General features: G+C 41.5%; 1 protein-coding gene across 2 annotated transcripts; it reads left to right on the top strand.

The window, feature by feature from the left end:
• The first annotated feature begins 1,014 nt into the window (after positions 1-1,014).
• On the top strand, positions 1,015-20,208 carry TK2 (thymidine kinase 2). 2 transcript variants are annotated; one of them, XM_053399670.1, is made up of 10 exons: positions 1,015-1,359; positions 4,811-4,848; positions 10,029-10,103; positions 11,812-11,865; positions 12,848-12,937; positions 14,157-14,230; positions 16,710-16,798; positions 17,624-17,703; positions 19,144-19,224; positions 19,529-20,208. In XM_053399670.1, the coding sequence occupies exons 1-10, from the start codon at positions 1,185-1,187 to the stop codon at positions 19,625-19,627; spliced, it is 855 nt and encodes a 284-aa protein (XP_053255645.1). In that variant the 5' UTR covers positions 1,015-1,184; the 3' UTR covers positions 19,628-20,208. The 2 variants fall into 2 exon arrangements, with proteins under 2 accessions (XP_053255645.1, XP_053255644.1); XM_053399669.1 differs by lacking the exon at positions 19,144-19,224 and having other exon boundaries at positions 1,081-1,359.
• Positions 20,209-21,583: the final 1,375 nt, after the last annotated feature.

The raw sequence follows: 21,583 nt of genomic DNA, 5'->3' as shown, positions 1-21,583 counted from the left end.
ATCACAGGGCGGTTGACAACATGAAACGTTTAATACGGCCAGGTTGCCGGGCTAAAAACAACCACTGGGCATATATATATATAAAGGAGGAAAGCCACAAACAAGGAAGTTTTCCCTGTATGGTGGAAGGACTCCGTTAATCTCCAAAACTAAATTGATTAGAGCGACTAACAAAACACACTAACCTTTCGAACGCAAAATCGATCAGCTTCCGCTCTTTCCGTCTCTTCTGATGTCTGAATCAAATGATGGGGTTTTGGCGGAAGCCAAAAGGTTTGGCTTTAAAACTTGGACACACAAAACTATTCATGTTCAATACCTGGAGATATCTTAGAAGAGGAACATCAGGGTTTATTTTGCCACAAAACTGTTATAACAATGCTTTTTTGGTAGGTTAATAATCCCAAATAAAAAGCACACCTGACCAAAAGCATCTTCGAGTTTCTTTCCTGATATCTGCGTACACGTGTGTGGTTGCGTACATTTAAAGTACATGGTTTTCCCACCAAAGAATCCTGGGAACTTTAGTCCCCCCCCGAACTACAATTCTCAGCACCCTTCACAAACGACAGTTGCCACGATTCTTGGGAGGAAAGCCACGTCCTTTAAATGCACGAAGAAAAATTTTCACGCTCGGGGCTGGTAATGTTTGAAGTGGTGCTTGTATGCTCTGAGTATCCATTCAGTCAGTGTTATAAATGCATAGATTTACGTTGCATTCCACCGCGTTAAGTCCACAACATATGGGTACAAATTCCAGCGTGCAGAGGGGAACCTCTTGTTCACTCTGCGCCCGAAGTGACAGCAACAGTCTGCTCGATGGGGCGGCTTACTCGCAGGGAGGCGTACATAGGTTTGCAGCCCTAGTCAATGCAGACAGATGCATTCGGACGACAGAAGAAGGGAGACGCATCATCGTTTGAAAGGCCAGATGGTGTCAAATGGAACACCACCTCCCCGACGCGAACAGCTTAGATCGCGATGGTCAACAAGCCCTGCTGCGCCTTTAAAATTCCCGCTTTGCAAATGCTTCGCTTGCCTCCGGGAGCAGGCGGAGGCGTCACAATCTTGCACAGGAAGTAGACGGTCTGCAGCGGCAAGAGAGGCGGAAGGAAGCGGGCGCTGCATCGCTTGGCTTTGCACATCTAGCACCATCCTGCGAGAGCTGCCTCTGGACATGGGCGATGTGGTTGTTGCAATCGCTCTGCCGCCCGCCCCTTCTAGGTTCCCGGTACGCGCGAGGGATTCGGCTCGCCTGCGACTTCTGCACCCGGAAGGGCAGGTCCGCAAAGCCTGAGCCGCTTCTGCAAAGAGATCCGCGCTCCCGCTGCTTGACTGGATCTTCTCAAGACGTTTCCTGTAGGTCTGCTCCTAGTTTAGTCCCCTGCATGTCTAATCAGTATGCTTTTTTAAAAACACCCAAAAACAAATAAAATCCGGAGACGCTGTTCTTTTTCCACCAGAAACCTTCCTTTGCTGGTTTGGAAGATGCAAAACCGTGTCTGTAGTTCTTGTGCGCTCAAGTAGCTACTGAGCACAGTGAGCCTTCCTGTTGAGTGGACACTTTTAGGGTCGTGCTGTTAATGTTTTAGCACGTGGATTTGAATTGATGCCTGGACTATTGTAGATACATGCCACAACCTGTATGTAAGTTTAGCCGGGAAGAAGCTCTGTTGAATTCACATGTGATTTATTTCTCATTCTGCAGTAATGTGTAATGGTTACCTTCGGTTTTGCTTCTTTGAATACTTGCAGTTTCTGCCTCCGCTCCAACAACTCCCCTTTAGCATGTGTTTTGTGTGAAGTATTATATCACACAGACTCAAAATGGGTCAAGGGACCTGGGTTATGCATAAACACACTCCTTAGAGGGTTTATTTACAATTAAGCAGGATACAAATTACAAATTCTGTTATATTGAGAGAGATCAAAGTTAGTGATATTTCTCAACTTCCCTTTGTACAGATAAAAAGCATACAGTGGTTATACCATTTTACTTTCTATTCTGGCTGTGCACATAAATGATAGTGACTTGAAAAAAATGAGGAAGCTTCTTTATAAACTTGGGTCATGAGAGCCAGTGTGGTGTGGTGCTTAAGAGTGGTAGATTCATAATCTGGTGAACTGGGTTCACGTCTCCGCTCCTCCACATGCAGCTGCTGGGTGACCTTGGGCTAGTCACACTTCTCTGAAGTCTCTCAGCCCCACTCACCTCACAGAGTGTTTGTTGTGGGGGAGGAAGGGAAAGGAGAATGTTAGCCGCTTTGAGACTCCTTCGGGTAGTGATAAAGCGGGATATCAAATCCAAACTCCTCCTCTTCTTCATGATGCACAAATGTAATAACTAAAATCCTTCGGTCTAAAGAAAGAAAGAAAGAAAGAAAGAAAGAAAGAAAGAAAAGTAATATACACAGATATAGGTATCTGCTGAATGGATAATTATTCTTATTCACAAGTTGGATGTGCAACAAAATATAGCATCATGAGATGCTTTTGAAAAAGTATTTGAAGCACTCTATTTAATTCTGCCCTGTAATAGATTTATGCAGGAAAGTATTTACTACCCAATTCCCCCCATGGAAGATGTAGGGTGGAATGGGAAAAAAATGGGCAGACATCATTAGGAGATAGTCTGTTGGACTGTTTATACACACACACACACACACACACACACAGAGAGAGAGAGAGAGAGAGAGAGAGAGAGAGAGAGAGAGAGAGAATCACAGTATTTTAAAGCACCTGTCAGTAATAGGGGATGGAGCCCACAAACCATTCATCAGCAGGTAAATTTATCTCTCACATCTAAGCCTGCTACTGTAGGGTTCTGGAGTGGAGTGCTGTTGGAGGCCTCCCTCATTCCTTGACTGTAAACCTGCTCTGGAAGTTGTTCTTGTGAAGACTAGCTCTTCTTCACTGTCCTCTCTGGCATCTGCTCTTAAGCAGATTACTCAAGCTAATTTTGTCCCTTTAAGATTGACACAGGAGGATTGCACAGAACAGTACTGGCTTTTGTGAATATACTGGCTCTGACATGTATGAGAAGGTCCAAAAGTTGTTGCTATGCCAGCACTGGACTTTCCCCAACCGGGAACTGCAGTGTTCTGACTGTGCTGAAACTTTTTTCTGGTGGAGTTTCAGAAATTTCAACCTATTTTCACACTTAGGAATGTGGGTTTAGCTACAGCTCCTGGGGATCATGGTTGAGCTCCATGATAAGTGGTGCTCGTTTATGTTTCTGCTGTATTTAGGCCTTCAGTACAGTCCTCTCATGGACCTCTCATCACCAGAGAATGCACATGGAAAATAACTAGGCCTGAATTATTGCCCCTGCCCCCTGCTATCTCCCTGTAAATGGAAACTTAAACAGTGGAGATGCAACTCTGACAAAGGACTGTACTGTGTGTGTTAGGAAGAGCTCTGCTAAATCACCCCAAAGACCTGTCTTCCTAGTCAAGAATCCTGTTCCTCAAAGTGGCCAACCAGATACCTCCTTGAAGCCCACAAACATGGGCAAATAACCCTTTTCCACGGCCATTCACCAGCAAGTAGTATTTGGAAGCATATTGCTTCGGAACATAGAGGTTTTATTTAGCCATCAAGAGTGTTCACCTCTCTCTGTGTGTGTTTGAATAATCTGCTGTTTAGCAACTTGACTTTGCTTTAGTCTGTGACATTGATAATGCCTTGTGGTGGTGTTGTTCTTGTATGATGTGAGTCTTTTGTCTTGTTGTTAGCAGTATACATAGTGTTGCCTCTACCACATCCTTCCTGTGCTGCAAGCTGTCTCTCTCAACATCTGATATGTGGAGGCCTTGCACTGTGCAGCTGAATGTGTTGCACCTGTGTGCCTTTCAAAAGTATGACTTGCAGCTTTGCATTGGCAGCAAGAGCTCTTGCAGCAGACCATACCTGCTTTTCTCCTTGCACAAATTGAAAGACCTAAGTCCTTAAATGTGATGTTTTCTGACCAGTGAGACATAGTGGCTGCCCACTACTTCTAACATGGCAATACATAACATAAGCTGAATGAACTGTTTCAAGTGGGACCTTCAGCAAAATGTTGCAGTGTGTGATGCTTCCATTGAAGATGCTTCATTCCCACCTAGTTATTTGTTTCTACTCCCCAACAGTTAGCTTTCTGTGGCCGTTGAGCATACTTAGCCCTCACTTAATTGTTCTGGATGTCCCTTGCCTTTAGGATGTCCTCCCATCATATTTTGCACACACTACTGCAAACCAAGGCTACTGATCTGCATTGGTTCCATGTGCAATGGCACTCATGGCTTGAACATCAGTAATAGAATGATTTAAATTGTCTTATTTATTACATTTTTTGTCCTGCCTCTTTCATCCAAGTAGCTCAAGGTGTACATGATTCTTTTTTGCATTTTATTCTTATAACCCTGTGGGGTAGGTTAAGCTGAGAGAGCTGCACCTCATCTACACTAAACATTTAAAGCACTATGATGCTATTTTAAACAGTCATGGCTTCCCCCAAAGAATTCTGGGAACTGTAGTTTGTTAAGTGTGCTGAGATTTGTTGGGAGATCCCTATTTTGCCTCACAGAGCTACAGTTCACAGAGAGGTGTATCATTCCCTCTTCCCAGGGAACTCAAGTAATTTTAGCTCTCTGACCAGAATAGGGGGTCTCATGGCAACTCCCAGCAACCTTAAGAAGCCACAGTTCCCATGATTCTTTGGGGGAAGCCATAGTGTTAAAAGTGGTATGATAGTGCTTTAAATGTATGGTGTGTATGTGGCCTTATTGTCAAGGTTAATTTTCTAACTAGTAGTTTGTTTATTTTTTAGATAAACACATGGAAAATGGAGGACGGAAGAAGACAGTTGTAAGTATAAGGCTTCCCACTCCCACCAATAAAGGCAATGTTATTGATATTTGAGATAGTTATAAAGTGCATAGAAAGACACACTTGAATACAGAAGTATTCAAGTAGTTTAGCTTTTAATACCTTCAGTCTTAAGGGATGGAAATAATTGTACTTTGTTGTTGTTGTTGATTAATTCTTACTAAATATTTGGACTGGACAAATACTATGAAGGCATTTTGCCAAAAAGAACTTTTGAAATAGATGCTGGCAGCTGCCTGGATCTCTATAGCACAACAGTGGAAATCGTTTAAAAAGATCTGACTATATCCTTTTTTTTTTATATATAATTTTTATTAAAGAATTTTTTATAACCACAAAAACATATCACTACAATACAATAAACACAACAAACAAACAAACAAAAACAAAAACAAGTACAATTTCAGATCTTATTTTCTTATACCTTTCTTCTCCGACTTCCTCATGCCTCCCTTTTCTGTATTCCAATTTCTAATCAATTATTCAGCAAATCTTCCCTTATTTTAATTTAGTTTAATCTTCCTTATTCTCCTTATCTTATCCATTACTAATAGTAACCATTTATTTTCTAGTCCAACATCATTCTAGCTTTCATTAATTTTGTAATATTTCTTTAAATAGTCCTTAAATTTTTTCCATTCTTCTTCCGCTGCTTCTCTTCCCTGGTTTCGGATTCTGCTCGTCATTTCTGCCAAGCCCATGTAGTCAATCACCTTCATCTGCCATTCTTCCAGAGTGGGTAGCTCTTGTGTCTTCCAGTACTTCGCAATGAGTATTCTTGCTGCTGTTGTAGCATACATAAAGAAAGTTATATCCGTCTTTAACACCCCTTGGCCGACAATACCCAAGAGAAAGGCCTCTGGTTTCTTAGGGAAGGTATATTTAAATACCTTTTTCAGTTCATTATAGATCATTTCCCAGAATGCCTTAATCTTCGGGCACGTCCACCAGAGGTGAAAGAATATGCCTTCCTTTTCCTTACATTTCCAACATTTATTATCAGGCAAATGGTAAATCTTTGCAAGCTTGACTGGGGTTATGTACCACCTATAGATCATCTTCATAATATTTTCTCTTAAGGCATTACATGCCGTAAATTTCATCCCGGTGGTCCACAACTTCTCCCAGTCAGCAAACATAATGTTATGACCAATGTCCTGAGCCCATTTAATCATACTTGATTTAACCGTTTCATCCTGTGTATTCCATTTCAGCAGCAAATTATACATTTTTGACAAATTTCTAGTGCTGGATTCTAACAGTTCAGTCTCCAATTTTGATTTTTCCACCTGGAAGCCTATTTTACTGTCCATTTTAAACACTTCGTTTATTTGATGATAGTGCAACCAATCTCTCACTTTCCCTTTTAGTTTCTCAAAACTCTGCAATCTCAATCCTTCCCCTTCCTTTTCCAGAATTTCCCAATATCTTGGCCATTTAGACTCCATATTTAACTTTTTAACCGCCTTAGCTTCCATTGGCGACAGCCACCTTGGGGTTTTGTTTTCCAACAAATCTTTATATCTAGTCCAGACATTTAATAGTGCTTTTCTGACAATATGGTTTTTAAAACCTTTGTGTGCTTTAACCTTGTCATACCACAAATATGCATGCCACCCAAAGATGTTATTAAAACCTTCTAAATCCAAAATATCCGTATTTTCAAGAAGTAGCCAATCTCTTAGCCAGCAGAAAGCTGCCGCTTCATAGTACAGTTTAAAGTCTGGCAGGGCGAATCCCCCTCTTTCCTTTGCATCCGTTAGTATCTTAAATTTTATCCTGGGCTTCTTGCCCTGCCAGACAAATTTAGATATATCTTTCTGCCACTTCTTGAAACAATCCGTCTTATCCATTATTTGCAATGCTTGGAACAAAAACAGCATTCTTGGCAATACATTCATTTTTATAACTGCAATTCGACCTAACAAGGAAAGCTTCAAATTTGACCAAATCTCCAAATCTTTTTTCACTTCTGTCCAAATTTTTTCATAGTTGTCTTTAAATAAATTCACATTCTTAGCTGTCATATTTATCCCCAAATATTTCACTTTTTTAACCACAGTCAACCCTGTCACATTCTGAAACCTTTCTTTTTCAAACTGTGTTAGATTTTTCTCCAATACCTTAGTCTTTAACTTATTCAATTTAAATCCTGCCACTTGACCAAACTCTTGAATTATTTCCAAAACTCTTTTCGTGCTAGCTTCTGGCTCTTGTAATGTAAGTACCAGGTCATCTGCAAATGCTCTCAATTTATATTGTTTAGCTCCGACCTGAACCCCTTTAACCAACTGGTCCTTCCTAATCATATTTAGCAAAACCTCCAGGACCGATATAAAGAGTAGTGGGGAGATAGGGCACCCCTGACGTGTCCCTTTTTCAATCTTGAACTCTTCTGTAACCACATTATTTACAATTAATTTTGCTTTCTGTTCAGAATATATTGCACCTATACCATTTTCAAACCCTTGGCCTACCCCCATCCCCCGGAGGTTCTTCAACATAAAACTCCAAGATATATTGTCAAAGGCTTTCTCGGCATCCACAAATATCAAAACTGCCTTAGTGTTTATATTCACTTCCAACTTTTCCAAAATGTCGATTATATTCCTTACGTTGTCCGACAAGTGCCTTTTCGGGAGAAAGCCCGCTTGGTCCCCGTGAATCTCCTCCATCAAAACTCTTTTCAGTCTCTTTGCTAAAATATCAGCAAAGATTTTATAATCCACATTTAGTAGCGAGATGGGTCGGTAGTTCTTAAGTTGGGTCTTTTCAGTCTCTGTCTTTGGTATAAGTGTGATATAGGCCTCCCTCCACGTGTCGGGTGCCCTTCTCCCCTCCATAATCTCATTACAGACTTCCTTCAGGGGTTGTAATAACCCTTCCTTCAAAACTTTGTAGTATTTGGAAGTCAGTCCGTCCGGTCCGGGAGATTTGCCCAGCGTCATACTTTGGATGGCACCTTCTATTTCTTGTGCTGATATTTCCTGATTCAAAATTGTCTTACTTTCCTGGGAGATCTTTTTCAGCCCATTTTTCTCGAGGAATTGTTGTATATCCATTTCTTTCTGCGGCCCTTGTGTATACAGTTGTCTAAAGTAGCTCTGAAAACAGTTCCTAATCTCCGCTGGGTTAAATATGTTCTTTCCATCCACTTCTAAGTTTGTTACCGTGTTGAGTTTTTGTCTCTTCTTTATTTGCCAGGCCAATAACTTGCCACATTTATCTGCAGATTCAAAGGTCTTTTGTCTCATTTGTTTAATTTTCCATTCTATTTCTTGATTCATCAATTCCATAAATTGTGTTTGGTATAATTTAATTTCTCTTAAAATCTCTTGCGATTTTGGTTTCGATCTTAGTTTCCTTTCCCCCTCTTTTATCTTTTCCAAGATTTTCTCTCTCCTCTCATTTTGACTTCTTTTCTTTAGTGTATTTTGTTGTATCAAAAATCCTCTCATCACGGCTTTACTTGCGTCCCATATTATTCTTTTTTCTACTTTAGTCCTCAAGTTGATTTCAAAATAATCTTTCAAAGTTTTTTGGGCCCTCTTGCAGATCTCTTCATCTCCGAGTAAGGTGTCATTCATTCTCCATCTGAAGGAACCAGTTGTTGTTTGCTTCATCACCATCTTTACTGCGTTATGGTCGGAGAAGGTTTTTGGGCAGATTTCCACTTTCTTTATACTCGATGCCATACCGCTAGTCACCCAGATTTGGTCAATCCTTGTCCATGTCATTTTGGCTTCAGAAAAGAAGGTTCCCTCTCTTTCTAATGGGTGTTTTGTTCTCCAGATGTCAATCAAATCCATATTGTCAGTCATTTCAAAGAAAGTTTTTGGTAGTCTTCCGTCTTTTGTAACTACCTGTCTTTGCGATTTGTCCATATTTGTTGAAACTACTCCATTCATGTCTCCCATCATAATTAAATTGTAATCCATGTAGTCCATCAAAGTCTCATGCAACTTCTTAAAAAACTCAGCTTTCCCCTCATTTGGTGCATAGATTCCCACTATCAAAAACTTTTCTCCTTGAGATTGAATTTTAATTGGCAAATATCTTCCTTGATCATCTTTAAAAATTAGTTTCGGTTGCAATCTTTCCTTTACATAGATCACCACTCCTCTCTTTTTTACTCTATCTGAGGATATAAATTCTTGTCCCAATCTTTAGATCTGACTATATCCTTATGGTATAAAAATCTCTGGAATTTAGTTATTGCAGGAAAAAATAACACATAAGTTACAACTCTCTAGGGGAAAGAAAGATCCTGATCATTTCTACTCAGTATGGTGGGATTTTATTTCAGATGGTTTAGTTTCAGATTTACAGGTAGCTCTTCCCAGGTGTTCCTGGAGAAATACGGATGTTGTCATTTTAAGTAGGGTGTTATTATTTAACATAGGTTTTGTATTCTGTGCCTTTAGTTGGCTATATTACTGAGTTTTTGTTATCGTTTTTCTTCATGTTTCTATAATAAATTGAAAACTAATAAAGTTTTATTTAAAAAAACCCCAAATCGCTTCCTCTGAAGCATCTCAGAAGTGATTCCACAATACAATAAAAACATATAAAAACAATTGCAGCTATACGAACTCTTAAAACCATGGCATGCATAAAACCACTTTCAGATCAATACAGATACTGGTTGGGATAAAAATCTCTGCATAGGAGACCTGTTGAAAGATTTTTTACAAGTCTTCAACAGGTGCTGAAAAGACAGTAGAGACAGCAGCTGTCTGATATGTAACGGGAGTGTTTTCAAAAGGTTTAAGTGCTCCACATGTATGAACGCACACTAAAAATCAAATATAAAGCGGGATAGTATAGTTATCTCCATTTTACAGCTGGGGTGACAGAGGTGGTGAGAGAGTGTGGCTTGTGTTAGGCGCTTAGTAGAATTTCCAGTGCAGGCCCTGAACTGGGACTCAGACCCTACCTATTGACTGCAGACCTTCTGGATGCCAAGATATGTAAAGAAAAGTGTAGAATTCTCAGAGGTGAGAAGTTTACTTTTGCACCATTATTCACATTCTCCTTAGGGGAGGAATGCATTTCTCAGCTTTTCCTCCACTAAAGTTTTGAGCAGCACTTCTCTTTGCAAGTCTTTTGTTTGCTGACATTTAGTATTGTGTATTGTTTCCCCCCACCTCTCCTATTAGATCTGCATCGAGGGGAATATTGCAAGCGGGAAGACAACATGCCTGGATTATTTTGCCAAAAATACCAGCATTGAGGTGATGTGTTTCGAGATTTCACACAAGTTTTCTGATGATGTTTGATCTTAGGTCACATCCGCACCATGCATTTGAAGAACATCAAAAGCAGATGGCTTGCTTCAAAGAATCCTGGGAATTGTCGTTTAAAAGTGCTGGGAATTGTTGGTCTGTGAGAGGTAAACTACAATCCCCAGGATTCTTCAGGGGCAAACATTGTACTTTAAATGAATGGTGTGTATGACCCAAGTCAGGTTCTAATCCAAAATACGTTTAATGAAGAAGGAAGCCCTGATAAGTTTCTTTGAGTTAAGCACGCTTAGGATTTGGTTTCAGATTTATCCCTTAAATTTCTTTGCATTCATTCATTCATTCATTCATTCATTCATAAATAAAATGTTGGTGAATGCCAGTAGATGGGAACTGGTTTTCCTGGAAAGCTACACAGAGCAGGGACTAAAATTGCCTTCCTCTGTACCAATGCAGCCTCTAGGCTAGCAAGCGAAATAGGCAGATCAGTTGTCACCTAATGCAGGAATACATTACATTCCACCCCCCCCACCCATAATCTGCTGCAAATGGAGTGCAAACACAGGATCTCTTATCACATATGAATTATGCTTTAACTGTTAAGTGATCCTGAGTATCTTGCAGAAGCAGCCCTTAAGTGGCTATGTTTAGCTTAGAGAAGAGAAGACTGAAGCTGGGACATGACAGCACTCTTCAGAGTTTTTGTTTATTTGAACCACACTTCAGGTTGAGTGCTTTTGGGTTGCGCTCCACTGTGATCCGGAAGTAACGGAGCGTGTTACTTCCGGGTTTTGCCGCTCGCGCATGCACAGACAGTGAAAATGACGTCACATGCATGTGTGGAAGCAGCAAAACGTGGCACGCGCAGACGCGCTGTCATGTCTTACGTTCTGTTCGGGATGCGAACGGGGCTCTGGAACGGATCCCGTTTGCATCCCGAGGTACCACTGTATATGCTTCTTCTACAATAGCATCTAAGCAGATTACAATATACAATACAAAAAATTACAATCCATTAAAACCATAAAGTCAAACATTAATTACCATGCCTGCTGGAATAAAAATGTATTCAGTAGGTGCCAGAAGTTCACCAGGGAAGGGGCCTGTCTGACCTCAACCAGAAGGGAGTTCCACCAGCACTAACTGCATGGCTCCTGGTGCATCCAAGCCACGCATCTAGCCATGGGGAGAACACCAACAGTGACTCACCCCAATCTCCAGAAAGTGCAGCCCCTGGAAGGGCTGCTGCATTAAAGAGGGAAGAGACTGTCTGAAATGAGAGGATCTAATGAGCGCAGGTTACAGGAGGTTAGATTTTTGATTGAAGCTTTGTGATGGTAACAGCTGTTTGAGAATGGAACCAGTTACCCAGCAGTGGGTTCACTTCAGGCTGAATAGCCCCTGGATTTCCAGCATCAAGCAAGCAGTTGGATTAAATAGCCTACAAGGACCTTGCCAACTCTGTGATTGAATTAGGAATTTGGCGAAAGGCTGTGGCTCAGTGATAGAGTGCCTGTCACTCAAAGCATGCGGTCAAGTACAACCCCTGCGAAAAATGCTCCCATTATTAAAGCAAGTCACCCAAACCAGCTAAAACTGAAGGCAGCATCACAAAAGAAAGAGCCAGAGCTAATAACAAATTAAGCAAAAACAAAAATGTTTTATCATTCATTTTAATTTTTATAAATTTCACACTCAGGTGTTGACTGAACCAGTATCTAAATGGAGGAACGTTCGTGGTCATAACCCTCTGGTAAGCTATCTAATAGCAATAATAATACCAAAATAATGAGTTGCTGTTGTTTCATAGGCATGGTTCTGTTGTTTGAACATAATGTGGGTTATGGTGGTGATTTGAAACAAAAATAAAGCACAGCTGTGATCCTGCTCTCATAATGCTGTTGCCTCAGCTACTTGGTTTAGGAATGAAAATTTTGAATAGATAACGTCCCATGTCCTACCTTAATTGTTGCGCCCACTAAACAAAATGACCGTGCCATTGCTTCATCTCCTGGAGTTGCTAGTAAATATAATCCATTTGACAAGGAGATAATAAAAGGTATTATGGAGTATGATATGCCATATGTGCCTAAGGTTGCCCTACTTGGTTATCTGATTTTGGATTCATAGGGAAGGGCTGTAGCCCAGGAGCAGAGCATCTGCTTTGCATGCACAAAGTCCCAGGTTCAATCCTGAGAATCTCCAGAAAGGACTTGGGGAGACCCTGTCTGAAATCCTGAAGGGCCAATGGCAGCTGACAATACTGAACTTGATGGACCAGTGGTCTCGCTCTGTATACAGCAGCTTCCTATGTTCATATGACTTGGAGCTCATTACAATCAGACATTCCACAGCAGCTCATTGGGAATCTTCAAGAGCTCCTCCCATACAGCATTGTTATGGATGGATCAAGATGGTCGCTTATTCTGTCCTGCCTCCTGAGCTCCTTTGGGAGGTAGGCCTGGAATATAAATTTAATGAATAAATAATAAACCAAGAACTCTTTTATTTTATGAGCAAAGGAATCACAAGAAATAGATCTCTCTAGAAACGGAGTTTACTTGTAAATCACTGAAATAATAATTTCCAAGGTAATATTTATATATATATCTCCAAGCTTTATTTTCTGTCATACGGCTTCACTTTATTTTGTGATAATGCTGCCAGACATTATTCGAACTGTGAAAATGCAATAAAAATAGTGAGGAAAGCAATGCTGCTTCTCCTTCTTTCAGGGCTTAATGTACCAAGACGCTTCCCGCTGGGGGATAACGTTGCAGACTTACGTGCAGCTGACTATGTTGGACCAGCATATAAAGCCAATGGTAGGTTTTGAACTACATTTGTTTCTTTTAACACTAGACCAGGAGTGGGAAACCTTTGGGCTCTGGGGCTGAATGCACATCTCAAGACCTCTTGCTTTGCCTCTTGCTGGTCCTGCTCTGTGCCTTCTTGGAGAGCTTTTGCCTGGCTGGAATGTGTCCTTGAACTGGTGGGAATGGTTCTTGCTTGTCTGGATGGAATGATGCGTAGGAGTGTAAAAACACCTGGTTTTTGCCTGGCTGGAATGCAGCCTACTGTGCAAAGGTCAGAAATTTGGTCAGGAAGGCCAGAAATCCAAACAAACATATTGTTCTAAATCCCCATTTTTTGGGGGCCTGGTAGATCTCCTTTGGAAAGGCATTCCGTAAGGTGGGTGCCACCAATAAAAAGGCCCTGCTCCTGGTAATGCCTTGTTGTGGCATTTGGAACAAAATAAAATAATAATAATAATAATAATAATAATAATAATAATAATAATAATAAATTTATTATTTGTACCCCGCCCATCTGGCTGGATTTCCCCAGCCACTCTGGGCGGCTTCCACAAAGATAAAAAATACACTAAGTTTTCACACATTAAAAACTTCCCTGAACAGATCTCATATGATATCATGTAGGAAGAAATATATGGAAGAAGGAGGTCCTTGAAAGTTCCTAGGTGCCAAGTCACTTAAAACCAGCACCCTCAACAGAGTTCTTATGTTGCTCTGTGGAACAAGATGCACACCAGACTGCCTGTGGTCCAAGAGGCCCTTCTTGTATTCTGTCACTATGATCACAGGTTGGTGGGCATGAGGGATGGTGTCCTCTCAGTAGCAGCTCCTTAACTATGGAACTTCCTTCCAGGAAGAGTGTGGTTGGCCTTGCAAGCCCTTGCCTTTAAGCCCTTAAATGGACCCAGACTATTCATTTGCTTCAGGTAGTTTTGTTTGTTTGTTTTAAGAGTAATAAGTTGCCGTGGTCCTATAGGTTTCTTTTACTGTAAAAAAAATAAAAGTATTGGCTGGTTTTAAATAGTCAGAGCATGCTTCTTGATCTTGTTCCTGATATAGCTGTTTTTCATGAATCTATGACATTTCCCGCCCCCCACAATAGTATTGTATTCTGCCTTTCGTAATCCGTTTCCTGTTACAGTTTTTGTATCAATACTGTGTGGATGCCCTCCCTTGCGACAGGGGGAAGGAAACGGCTAAATGTCTCTTGAAATCCCTCCATTTGCAGATTTCACCCATTAGAATGATGGAGAGGTCAATCCACAGCGCCAAATACATTTTTGTAGAAAACCTTTACCGAAGGTACAGTACCCATTTTTTAAAAAAAATATCTTGGATTGTGTTTACATTTTGAAATGGTAGAACCATGCTTTTAGCTTATTCTCTTGCACTGGATATCTGAAATTTTGCTGTATTGTGTTAACTACTTCGATCCAGCATGGTGTGTTTTTTATTTGCAGATGCCAAGTAAAGGTTAAGGTGGAAACCTGCTCCTTTTTATGTTCTTGAGATTCAAGATTAATGTCATGTGCAAAATAGATTCTGAATATTTCTAATGTTCAGGCATGATTGCTGTGGCTTTATGTAGCCAAAATGATACCACCCACCCACATGGAGAAGCTCTGGCAGCCTCAGGGAAATGGCAAGGTTTGCAGAGGTTCCCCTCCCCTTAAAAATACCCCAGCCCAATGAGAACTGAATAGTTTCAGTGGCTACTGAATGACTATTGGGGGTGGGGACATCAGAAAACGGGATGGGTGGAATTGAGTAAAATGGAGGAAGACATGATTGGCTACAAGCCTTAGAAAGGAAGCACTCCATGCGGCAGCATTTTGTTGCAGGTCCTACTAGTGTATTCTGAATAAGGATACCTGATGCAAGAACATGTGCTTCTCAGTTGGAGAATACCACCCACAATGGCTACAAATGACGTGCAAATTTTTGTCAGTTCCTTGTGCCAAAATGTGCATGCTAGCTGCTATTGCTGCTGCCATGCTGTCATGTGACTCTGTGCTAAACAGGAATTTATATTCCTGCTCGAAAAGACCCCAGAATTAATGCATTTCTTTGGAAGGGGTAAAGGCACCTGCCTGTTAATCCACAAGGTGGCATCTGTGCTACATAGTCTCTTTGCTGATTTTCTGAAACGTGCTGGTTTTATTATGCAAAAATAAATCAGAAAAGTTCGGTGTTTGTCCATGGTCTGTTGCAGGGTGGGGGTGGGCAAATAACACTTGCTATTTTGTTTGCATGTTAAAACATTCATTTGCATTGCTTTTTATATATTGGGCAGAATATGCAAGCCTGCTGATAGTCTTGTGTGAGCTTAGAGCCTGCACATATTATTACTGTTTTCAAAATTGCCTTAAGAGAGTTGGCAGGGCCGGCTCTACCATTAGGCAAAGCAAGGCAGCTGCCTCAGGCAGCAGATGCCAAGGGGCAGGCAACAACCGTAAGATGTTGGAGAACAATGTTGTGAATGCCACACAGGCTTTGTTATACCTCATAAACTAACCTACTGCCCTTGGGTGCAGTGGATGTGCTCTCCTATCCTCAGAAAGATTTAACTACCTGTCCCTTTGGCTTGTGTACATTGATTTTAAGGGGATGGGGAGAGAGTTGTGCTATCTTGTCTGCCTCAGGCAGCAAAATGGTCTTGAACTGAGAAATGGCCTGTTTAGCTTTTGTGTGTTTAACTTCAGGAAAGAAGTAATGGATTTATTGGATTCAGTGCATCAGGCTGCAATGCAGAAAACCTAATGTGTTTTAATCTTCCTTTATGCTTGATTCAGAAGCTGCAGGTGATGCAGAATGCTGCAGTACAATAGCTGACAGGAATGAGACCCTCTTAGTGCGTGTGCTCAGAGACCTGCACTGGTGGCTAGTTAGGGCTAGCCTGCTAGACTGCTAGCAGGGCAAGGTCAAGCCCTTAACACCTTAGGACCAACTTACCTGAGAGATTGCTTTACCCCATATATGCCCACTGGGACTGCTTTGATCTATGGAACAGGCAGTGTTGTAGGTGCCACAGATTGCTTGTTCTGCATTTGTAAGAACTTGACCTTTTCATGTGGCAGAACCCACCCTTTGGAACTCCCTGCCTATTGACGTCAGATTTGGCACCAGCTAAAAACATTTTTGTTTAGACAAGGCTACCTAGATATGCAGAATATGAATGTGTTTTAATCTGTGTTTAGCTTATCACTCATTTTAATTATTAATGTTTGGAATAGCTGTTTTTACTGATAATTTTATTGTTTTACTCTTTTCGTAAACCTCTTTGTTTGTCTGTTTTTTTTAAACTATTGAGTGATAAATAAGTTTTATGAAATAAACAGTGAAAATCAGCATTTCAGAATATTTAAGGCTTTTGAAAGGGATAGAGGATGACTTAAAGATGAAGAGGATAAAAACCCTAAAATTACTCCACACCACCTCCATTTGTGGATTTTGAAACACAAATTGTGTATAGTTGCAGATAGTATTGCTTTCAGACCTGTTTGAAATCAATCCAGTGAACGTGTTTGATACACCAGTCAGCTTGTATAGAAATATTTTGGCTCGTTTGTGATTTGGTTAGAAGTCATTCCTGGTTTACATTGAGGGTTTCCAAGGAGACAGATGCAAATTGTCTGTGTGCGTGTGTGTGTGTGTGTTGCCTCAGGATGGCACCATCTGTTGTATAACAGTGAAAGCTCTCTTTAAAAATATTTTTTATTTAAGTTGCACAACTCTGTACATTTCCTCAGATATATCCATATTATGTGTTTCTTCTTTACAGTGGGAGAATGCCGGAGGTGGATTACGTGGTATTGACAGAATGGTTTGAGTGGATCATAAAGAACATGGATGTTTCAGTTGATCTAATAGGTAAAGTGTTTATGCTTTGGAAGCCCCCCTCCCCAATCGCTTTCTTTGCCTCCAGGTTACTAGTTGAGCTGGCCAGATGTGGTAGCAATTTAGGCTTACTTCTGCCATCAACTATCCTGTGGGAAGGATTCTTGGAGAGAGAAGGGCAGAGGTAAAGGCCACCTCTAAGCCTCCTCTACCTGAACTTTCCTCTCATCCCACCAGGATCACTGTGAGGCAGGGAGCAGGGGGCGAAGAAGACATTAGGGCCTGATCCAGGTGAACTCTCCCTTCCCTCCTCTGCTGCCCTGTGAGAAGCATTCTGACATTTTACATATTGATCTTATTCTGTTTGTGTTTGATAAAAATATATTTTAATGCTACTTGTAAACTGCTTTCGAAGCGTCCGTATTCTTGACATTCTCTAGATTTGTAAAACACTGAAAAGCCTATTTAGACATTAGGTGATATATAAGTTAATAAATAATAATACAAGTGACTCTCAACTTGTGCGGGGATTATGTTCCAGGGGATAGTGCAGAGAGCCAAAATCCTGTTTAGTCAAAATACATTGGGTTCAAAGTCAGGTGGGATTCCCAAAGTCTTTTTTTTCTTGGATGCCTGCCCCATTTGTAAAAAAGAAGAAGAAGAAGAAGAGCCAAATGTGTAAAGCTGAATGTGCACAAGTTAAATGTCTGTAAGCTGATACCTATACTAGATTTGTAAATGAGATACCCGATAGGCTGGGTGTAGGTTTTTTCCTAAACTCTAAGCCAGAAATGTCTCTGAGCCTTCAAGAGCAGGACTGACCATTCAAAACCCCTTTCTTTTTCTTTTAAATGACAGTTTATCTACAGACCTCTCCTGAGACATGTTATGAGAGACTGAAGAGAAGATGCAGGGAAGAGGAAAAGGTTATTCCTATGGTAAGGAGGGAGTCTTCCAGCATTTTGGAATGAACTCACCCAAAGGGCCTTTAAAGGCTAACCACACCAGAACTTGGCAGGGTGGAAGAAGAATGGAAAGAAACAGAAGCCTTAGTGCAAGGTGTGCTTTCTCTCTGCCGGAGGTATCAGTCTGGAAGTTTTTCCCAAGTCTAATGCTCCTGTGATCTTGACAAGCTTCCATAACACCCCCTCCCTCAAATTAGCAGTTAGGCTTGGGGAAAAAGACTTCCATTGGATAAAATGAGAGGCTTTCCTCAAGCCAGATTGCTGCATGGGAGAGATCTGTGGGGATGGATGTAACTCTCTCTCTGTGTGGAAGTGTATCATCATCATCATCATCATCATCTCACCCTTCACCCCAAGGGCCTAGGCCGGGCTTCAACATTTTAAATTAAAAGACAACATTGAAAACAGTTTAGAAAACGTATTAACGAAAACCCACAATCACATAAAATTGGGTGGGTCCTAAAAATATGCATCCTGGGTGTCAAAAGGCCAGGGTAAAGAAATGCGTCTTCAGCATTTGCTGAAAACTGTATGATGAAATTGCCAGATGTGCCTCTGTAGAAAGGGAATTCCACAACATAGGGGCTGCTCTAGAGAATGCCCTTTAGTGTCTCCCCCCACAAGCTGCTGAGTGTGGAGGAACAATCAAGATGGCTGCCTCTGCTGACTAGCACCCAAGAGTTTCTGCTGTGAAGGAGATGGTCTTTCAGATATTTGAGGCCTGAGTCATTGAGGGCTTTGAACACCAATGCGAGCACCTTGAATTGGGCCTGGAAACAGTGCAGGTGTTTTAAGCTGAGCTTATATGTAAACTAAAAGGAACCCCAGCCTGTAATCTGGCTGCTGCATTTTGGACCAGTTGACATTTCCGAGTCGTCTTCAAGGGGATCCCCACACAGAATGCTTTGCAACAAACTAGTCTGGATGTTACCAGAGCATGGAGTACGGTGGCCAGCTTTGAGTGTGCAGGGGAGGGGGGGTTCCCCCACTTGCTTGGATGGGGAATGGATGAAGAGAGGAACACCCATTGCTGGCATGCAGCTCCAAGGAGTCTATAAACAGGCTGAAAAAGATTCCCCACCTGTGTCCTAGAGTTTTGTGTCTACTGCATGAGTGGGGGAATTTTTTCGAGCCTGGGGGCTGCCTTCTTTCATGGGACACCTTCCAGAGGCTGCATACGGATGTTGGGTGCCGCCAGACAAACACCACTTGTTGGCCTCCATCCAAGAGGGTTGTTGTACTTCCAGGGACATATTCAAGTCTAGAAGGGAGGGCACAGAGCAGGACTAGTGAGGTGGCCTTGGCCAAATAAAGGGCTGGATAAAAAGGCCCGGAGGGCCGCATTTGGTTCCCAGACCTGAGGTTCCTCATATATTGTAAAGAAAACAAAATATTTTCTCCTTTTTTGGACAGGAATATTTAGCAGCTATTCACCAGCTCTATGAAGAGTGGCTCATTAAACAAACAATGTTCAAAGTTCCTTCCCCGGTTCTTGTAAGTATATATTAATGTTGAGTTTTTAAGCCAACCCCTTCCTTTTTGGGGGTTTATGCCAGCACACACACCTTGCCCAGCCCAGCCTAGCCCAGCCCAGCTGACCTTCCAGGGCTTTTCAAGCTTTTGACTGACTCTCCAGGAAGCTGGAAAAAAAATTCATTTGATGTCTGCAGTGAGCAGTGATGTCTGCACTTCCTTAAGTCTTTAAAGCCACCCTAAATGTTAGCATCAATACAGTGTTTAATGACATCACCCACAGCTTCTGAATGACACACTTCAAATGTTTGGTTTCTTTTCGAAGGTGCTTCAGGCTGACCACGACCTACAGGATATGATGGAAAAATACGAAGAGAATCAGGACCGAATATTAACCCTTTGCACCAGGCAGCATTGTGTATAGAAACAGATTTCCCTTAATGTACAGTTCTTGCTTGTAGAAACCAGTTCTAAGGAGGAGACCTGAGGAAAAAATGTTATATGCACACCTCATTATATCCTTTCTCTGAATAATAATTATGAGGGGTTTTTTTGTAGGATGCAATATTGTACACTGCTTGTAATTTGTAAAGTACCTTTTATGTTCAACGAGAACTTAGGGAAAAACAGGTTTTGTTATAAACTTCCATCTTCACTTGTACTTATACACTGACAACTTCTTTTATTCCAAAATGTTGCTGCTATTATAAAGCTATGTCAAAGACTGCTTTCTAAGAAGGCCTCTCTGAAATGTCCATGTATATTCAAATCTTACTCTTACTTAAAGGATTTTTTTTTTTGTGAGTTGGGAAGAAAAATCAAGCACTGGGTGGACTTTCACACTTCTTTCCAGTTCCACTGTGGACTGTTGTGATGTCTAGATTAGCTCTAACTGTAAGAACCTTGCAAAATTTTGCAAAACCTATCACATCTCCACTTGGATGTATATGTACAATGTATTTCCCATCTGATGATTATTTCAAGGAATAGGAAGCTGTGGTTTCACGGCTGGGTTTTTTCTCCCCTTGGCTTTTAAAGGGATGAGAGAGGCAGTTGCCATCATGCTTTGGTGCTTTTTTCTAGCAAGCACTTGGTTGTCAGAGTGGAAAGGAGGAGGGAAGGGCAAGAACTTGTCAATTGCGCCTTGACTGAGATGAAGCAATGGCCGGCAGATGGCACCTGCGCTTCCGGTGGAGTTTTGTCAACATTGCCAACCTAGTCTGCAGAACCCTGCTGAATTGTGAGCATTGAGTTCTTGAAGGATGTTACATATAAATATGTCTGAGTACACCAGGCTGGATCCACACTTAAGGTTCTGTTGATAGCAATATGCAAAGCTAGTCATGACTCAAGTCCCATTGATTTCAATGGGATTTAAGTGCAACTCATCTGCAGCATCATCCTAGGCAGATCGATTTAGATGTCATTCCTCTTACTGCTGGGCAAGCGTGTATAGGATGGTTGCTTTAGTCTAGATCCAGCCCTGAGAATTTTAAACTTAAAGCACGTATCTAGGGCACCATAGTGAGCCGGGCTCCACAGGTGTACTGCTTTAAGCTCTTTTGTAGATTGGTCACAATGTGTGTTTTAACATGATGACAATAAATGCAGTTATTGTTTTATTTATATCCTGCCTCACCCCACCCCCACCCCGAACTGGGACTCAAGGCAGGTTACAACAATTGAAACAAACACGGATAAAACACAGAACGCTTAAAAACATATAAAATAGTTGAAAAGTAGAATTAAAATGATAGAAAAATACATCTAGTAAAAAAACAGCACTGCGCTATTAAAAGCCCTTTTCTTAAAAACAGCCAGTTCCTCAAAGCCTGCCGGAATAAAGCTCTTCACCTGCTGGTGGAAGGATGACAAGGTGGGAGCCTGTCTTTTCTTTCTAGGAAAGGAGTTCCAGAATCTGGGAGCAGCCACTGAGAAGGCCCTCTTATGCATCCTCGCCAAATGTGCCAGTTAGGGTGGTGCGGCTCTGAGAGTAGGGCCTCCCCTCAGAGATCTCATGAGAGAGAATGCAGCCCTTCAGATAGCCTGGGCCTAAACTGCATACTGTGTGCAGATCTCCTATACAGTGGTACTTCGGGTTACAAACACTTCGGGTTACAGACTCCGCTAACCCGGAAGTAGTACCTCGGGTTAAGAACTTTACCTCAGGATGACAACAGAAATTGTGCGCTGGCGGCATGGCGGCAACATTAGCTAAAGTGGTACCTCAGGTTAAGAACGGTTTCAGGTTCCGGAATGAATTAAGTTCATAACTGGAGGTACCACTGTACATATTCTGTCTTTCATTGGCATCCTAAGCCTAGTTGAAATAAGTGTGAATGTGGGTGCAACTTTAAATACTTCCAGTACAGAATATATC

The sequence above is a fragment of the Podarcis raffonei genome, chromosome 8 (assembly GCF_027172205.1).
Source record: "Podarcis raffonei isolate rPodRaf1 chromosome 8, rPodRaf1.pri, whole genome shotgun sequence".
Taxonomy (NCBI): domain Eukaryota; kingdom Metazoa; phylum Chordata; class Lepidosauria; order Squamata; family Lacertidae; genus Podarcis; species Podarcis raffonei.
Note: the sequence above shows the minus strand (reverse complement) of the source record. Positions and strands in the feature narration are given on the sequence as shown.

Coding starts and splice junctions, on each gene's coding strand:
- TK2 (XM_053399670.1), top strand. CDS start 1,185: ATGTGGTTGTTGCAATCGCTCTGCCGCCCGCCCCTTCTAGGTTCCCGG. Junction 11,866..12,847: donor TTCGTGGTCATAACCCTCTG/GTAAGCTATCTA, acceptor TCCTTCTTTCAG/GGCTTAATGTACCAAGACGC. Junction 19,225..19,528: donor AAGTTCCTTCCCCGGTTCTT/GTAAGTATATAT, acceptor TTCTTTTCGAAG/GTGCTTCAGGCTGACCACGA.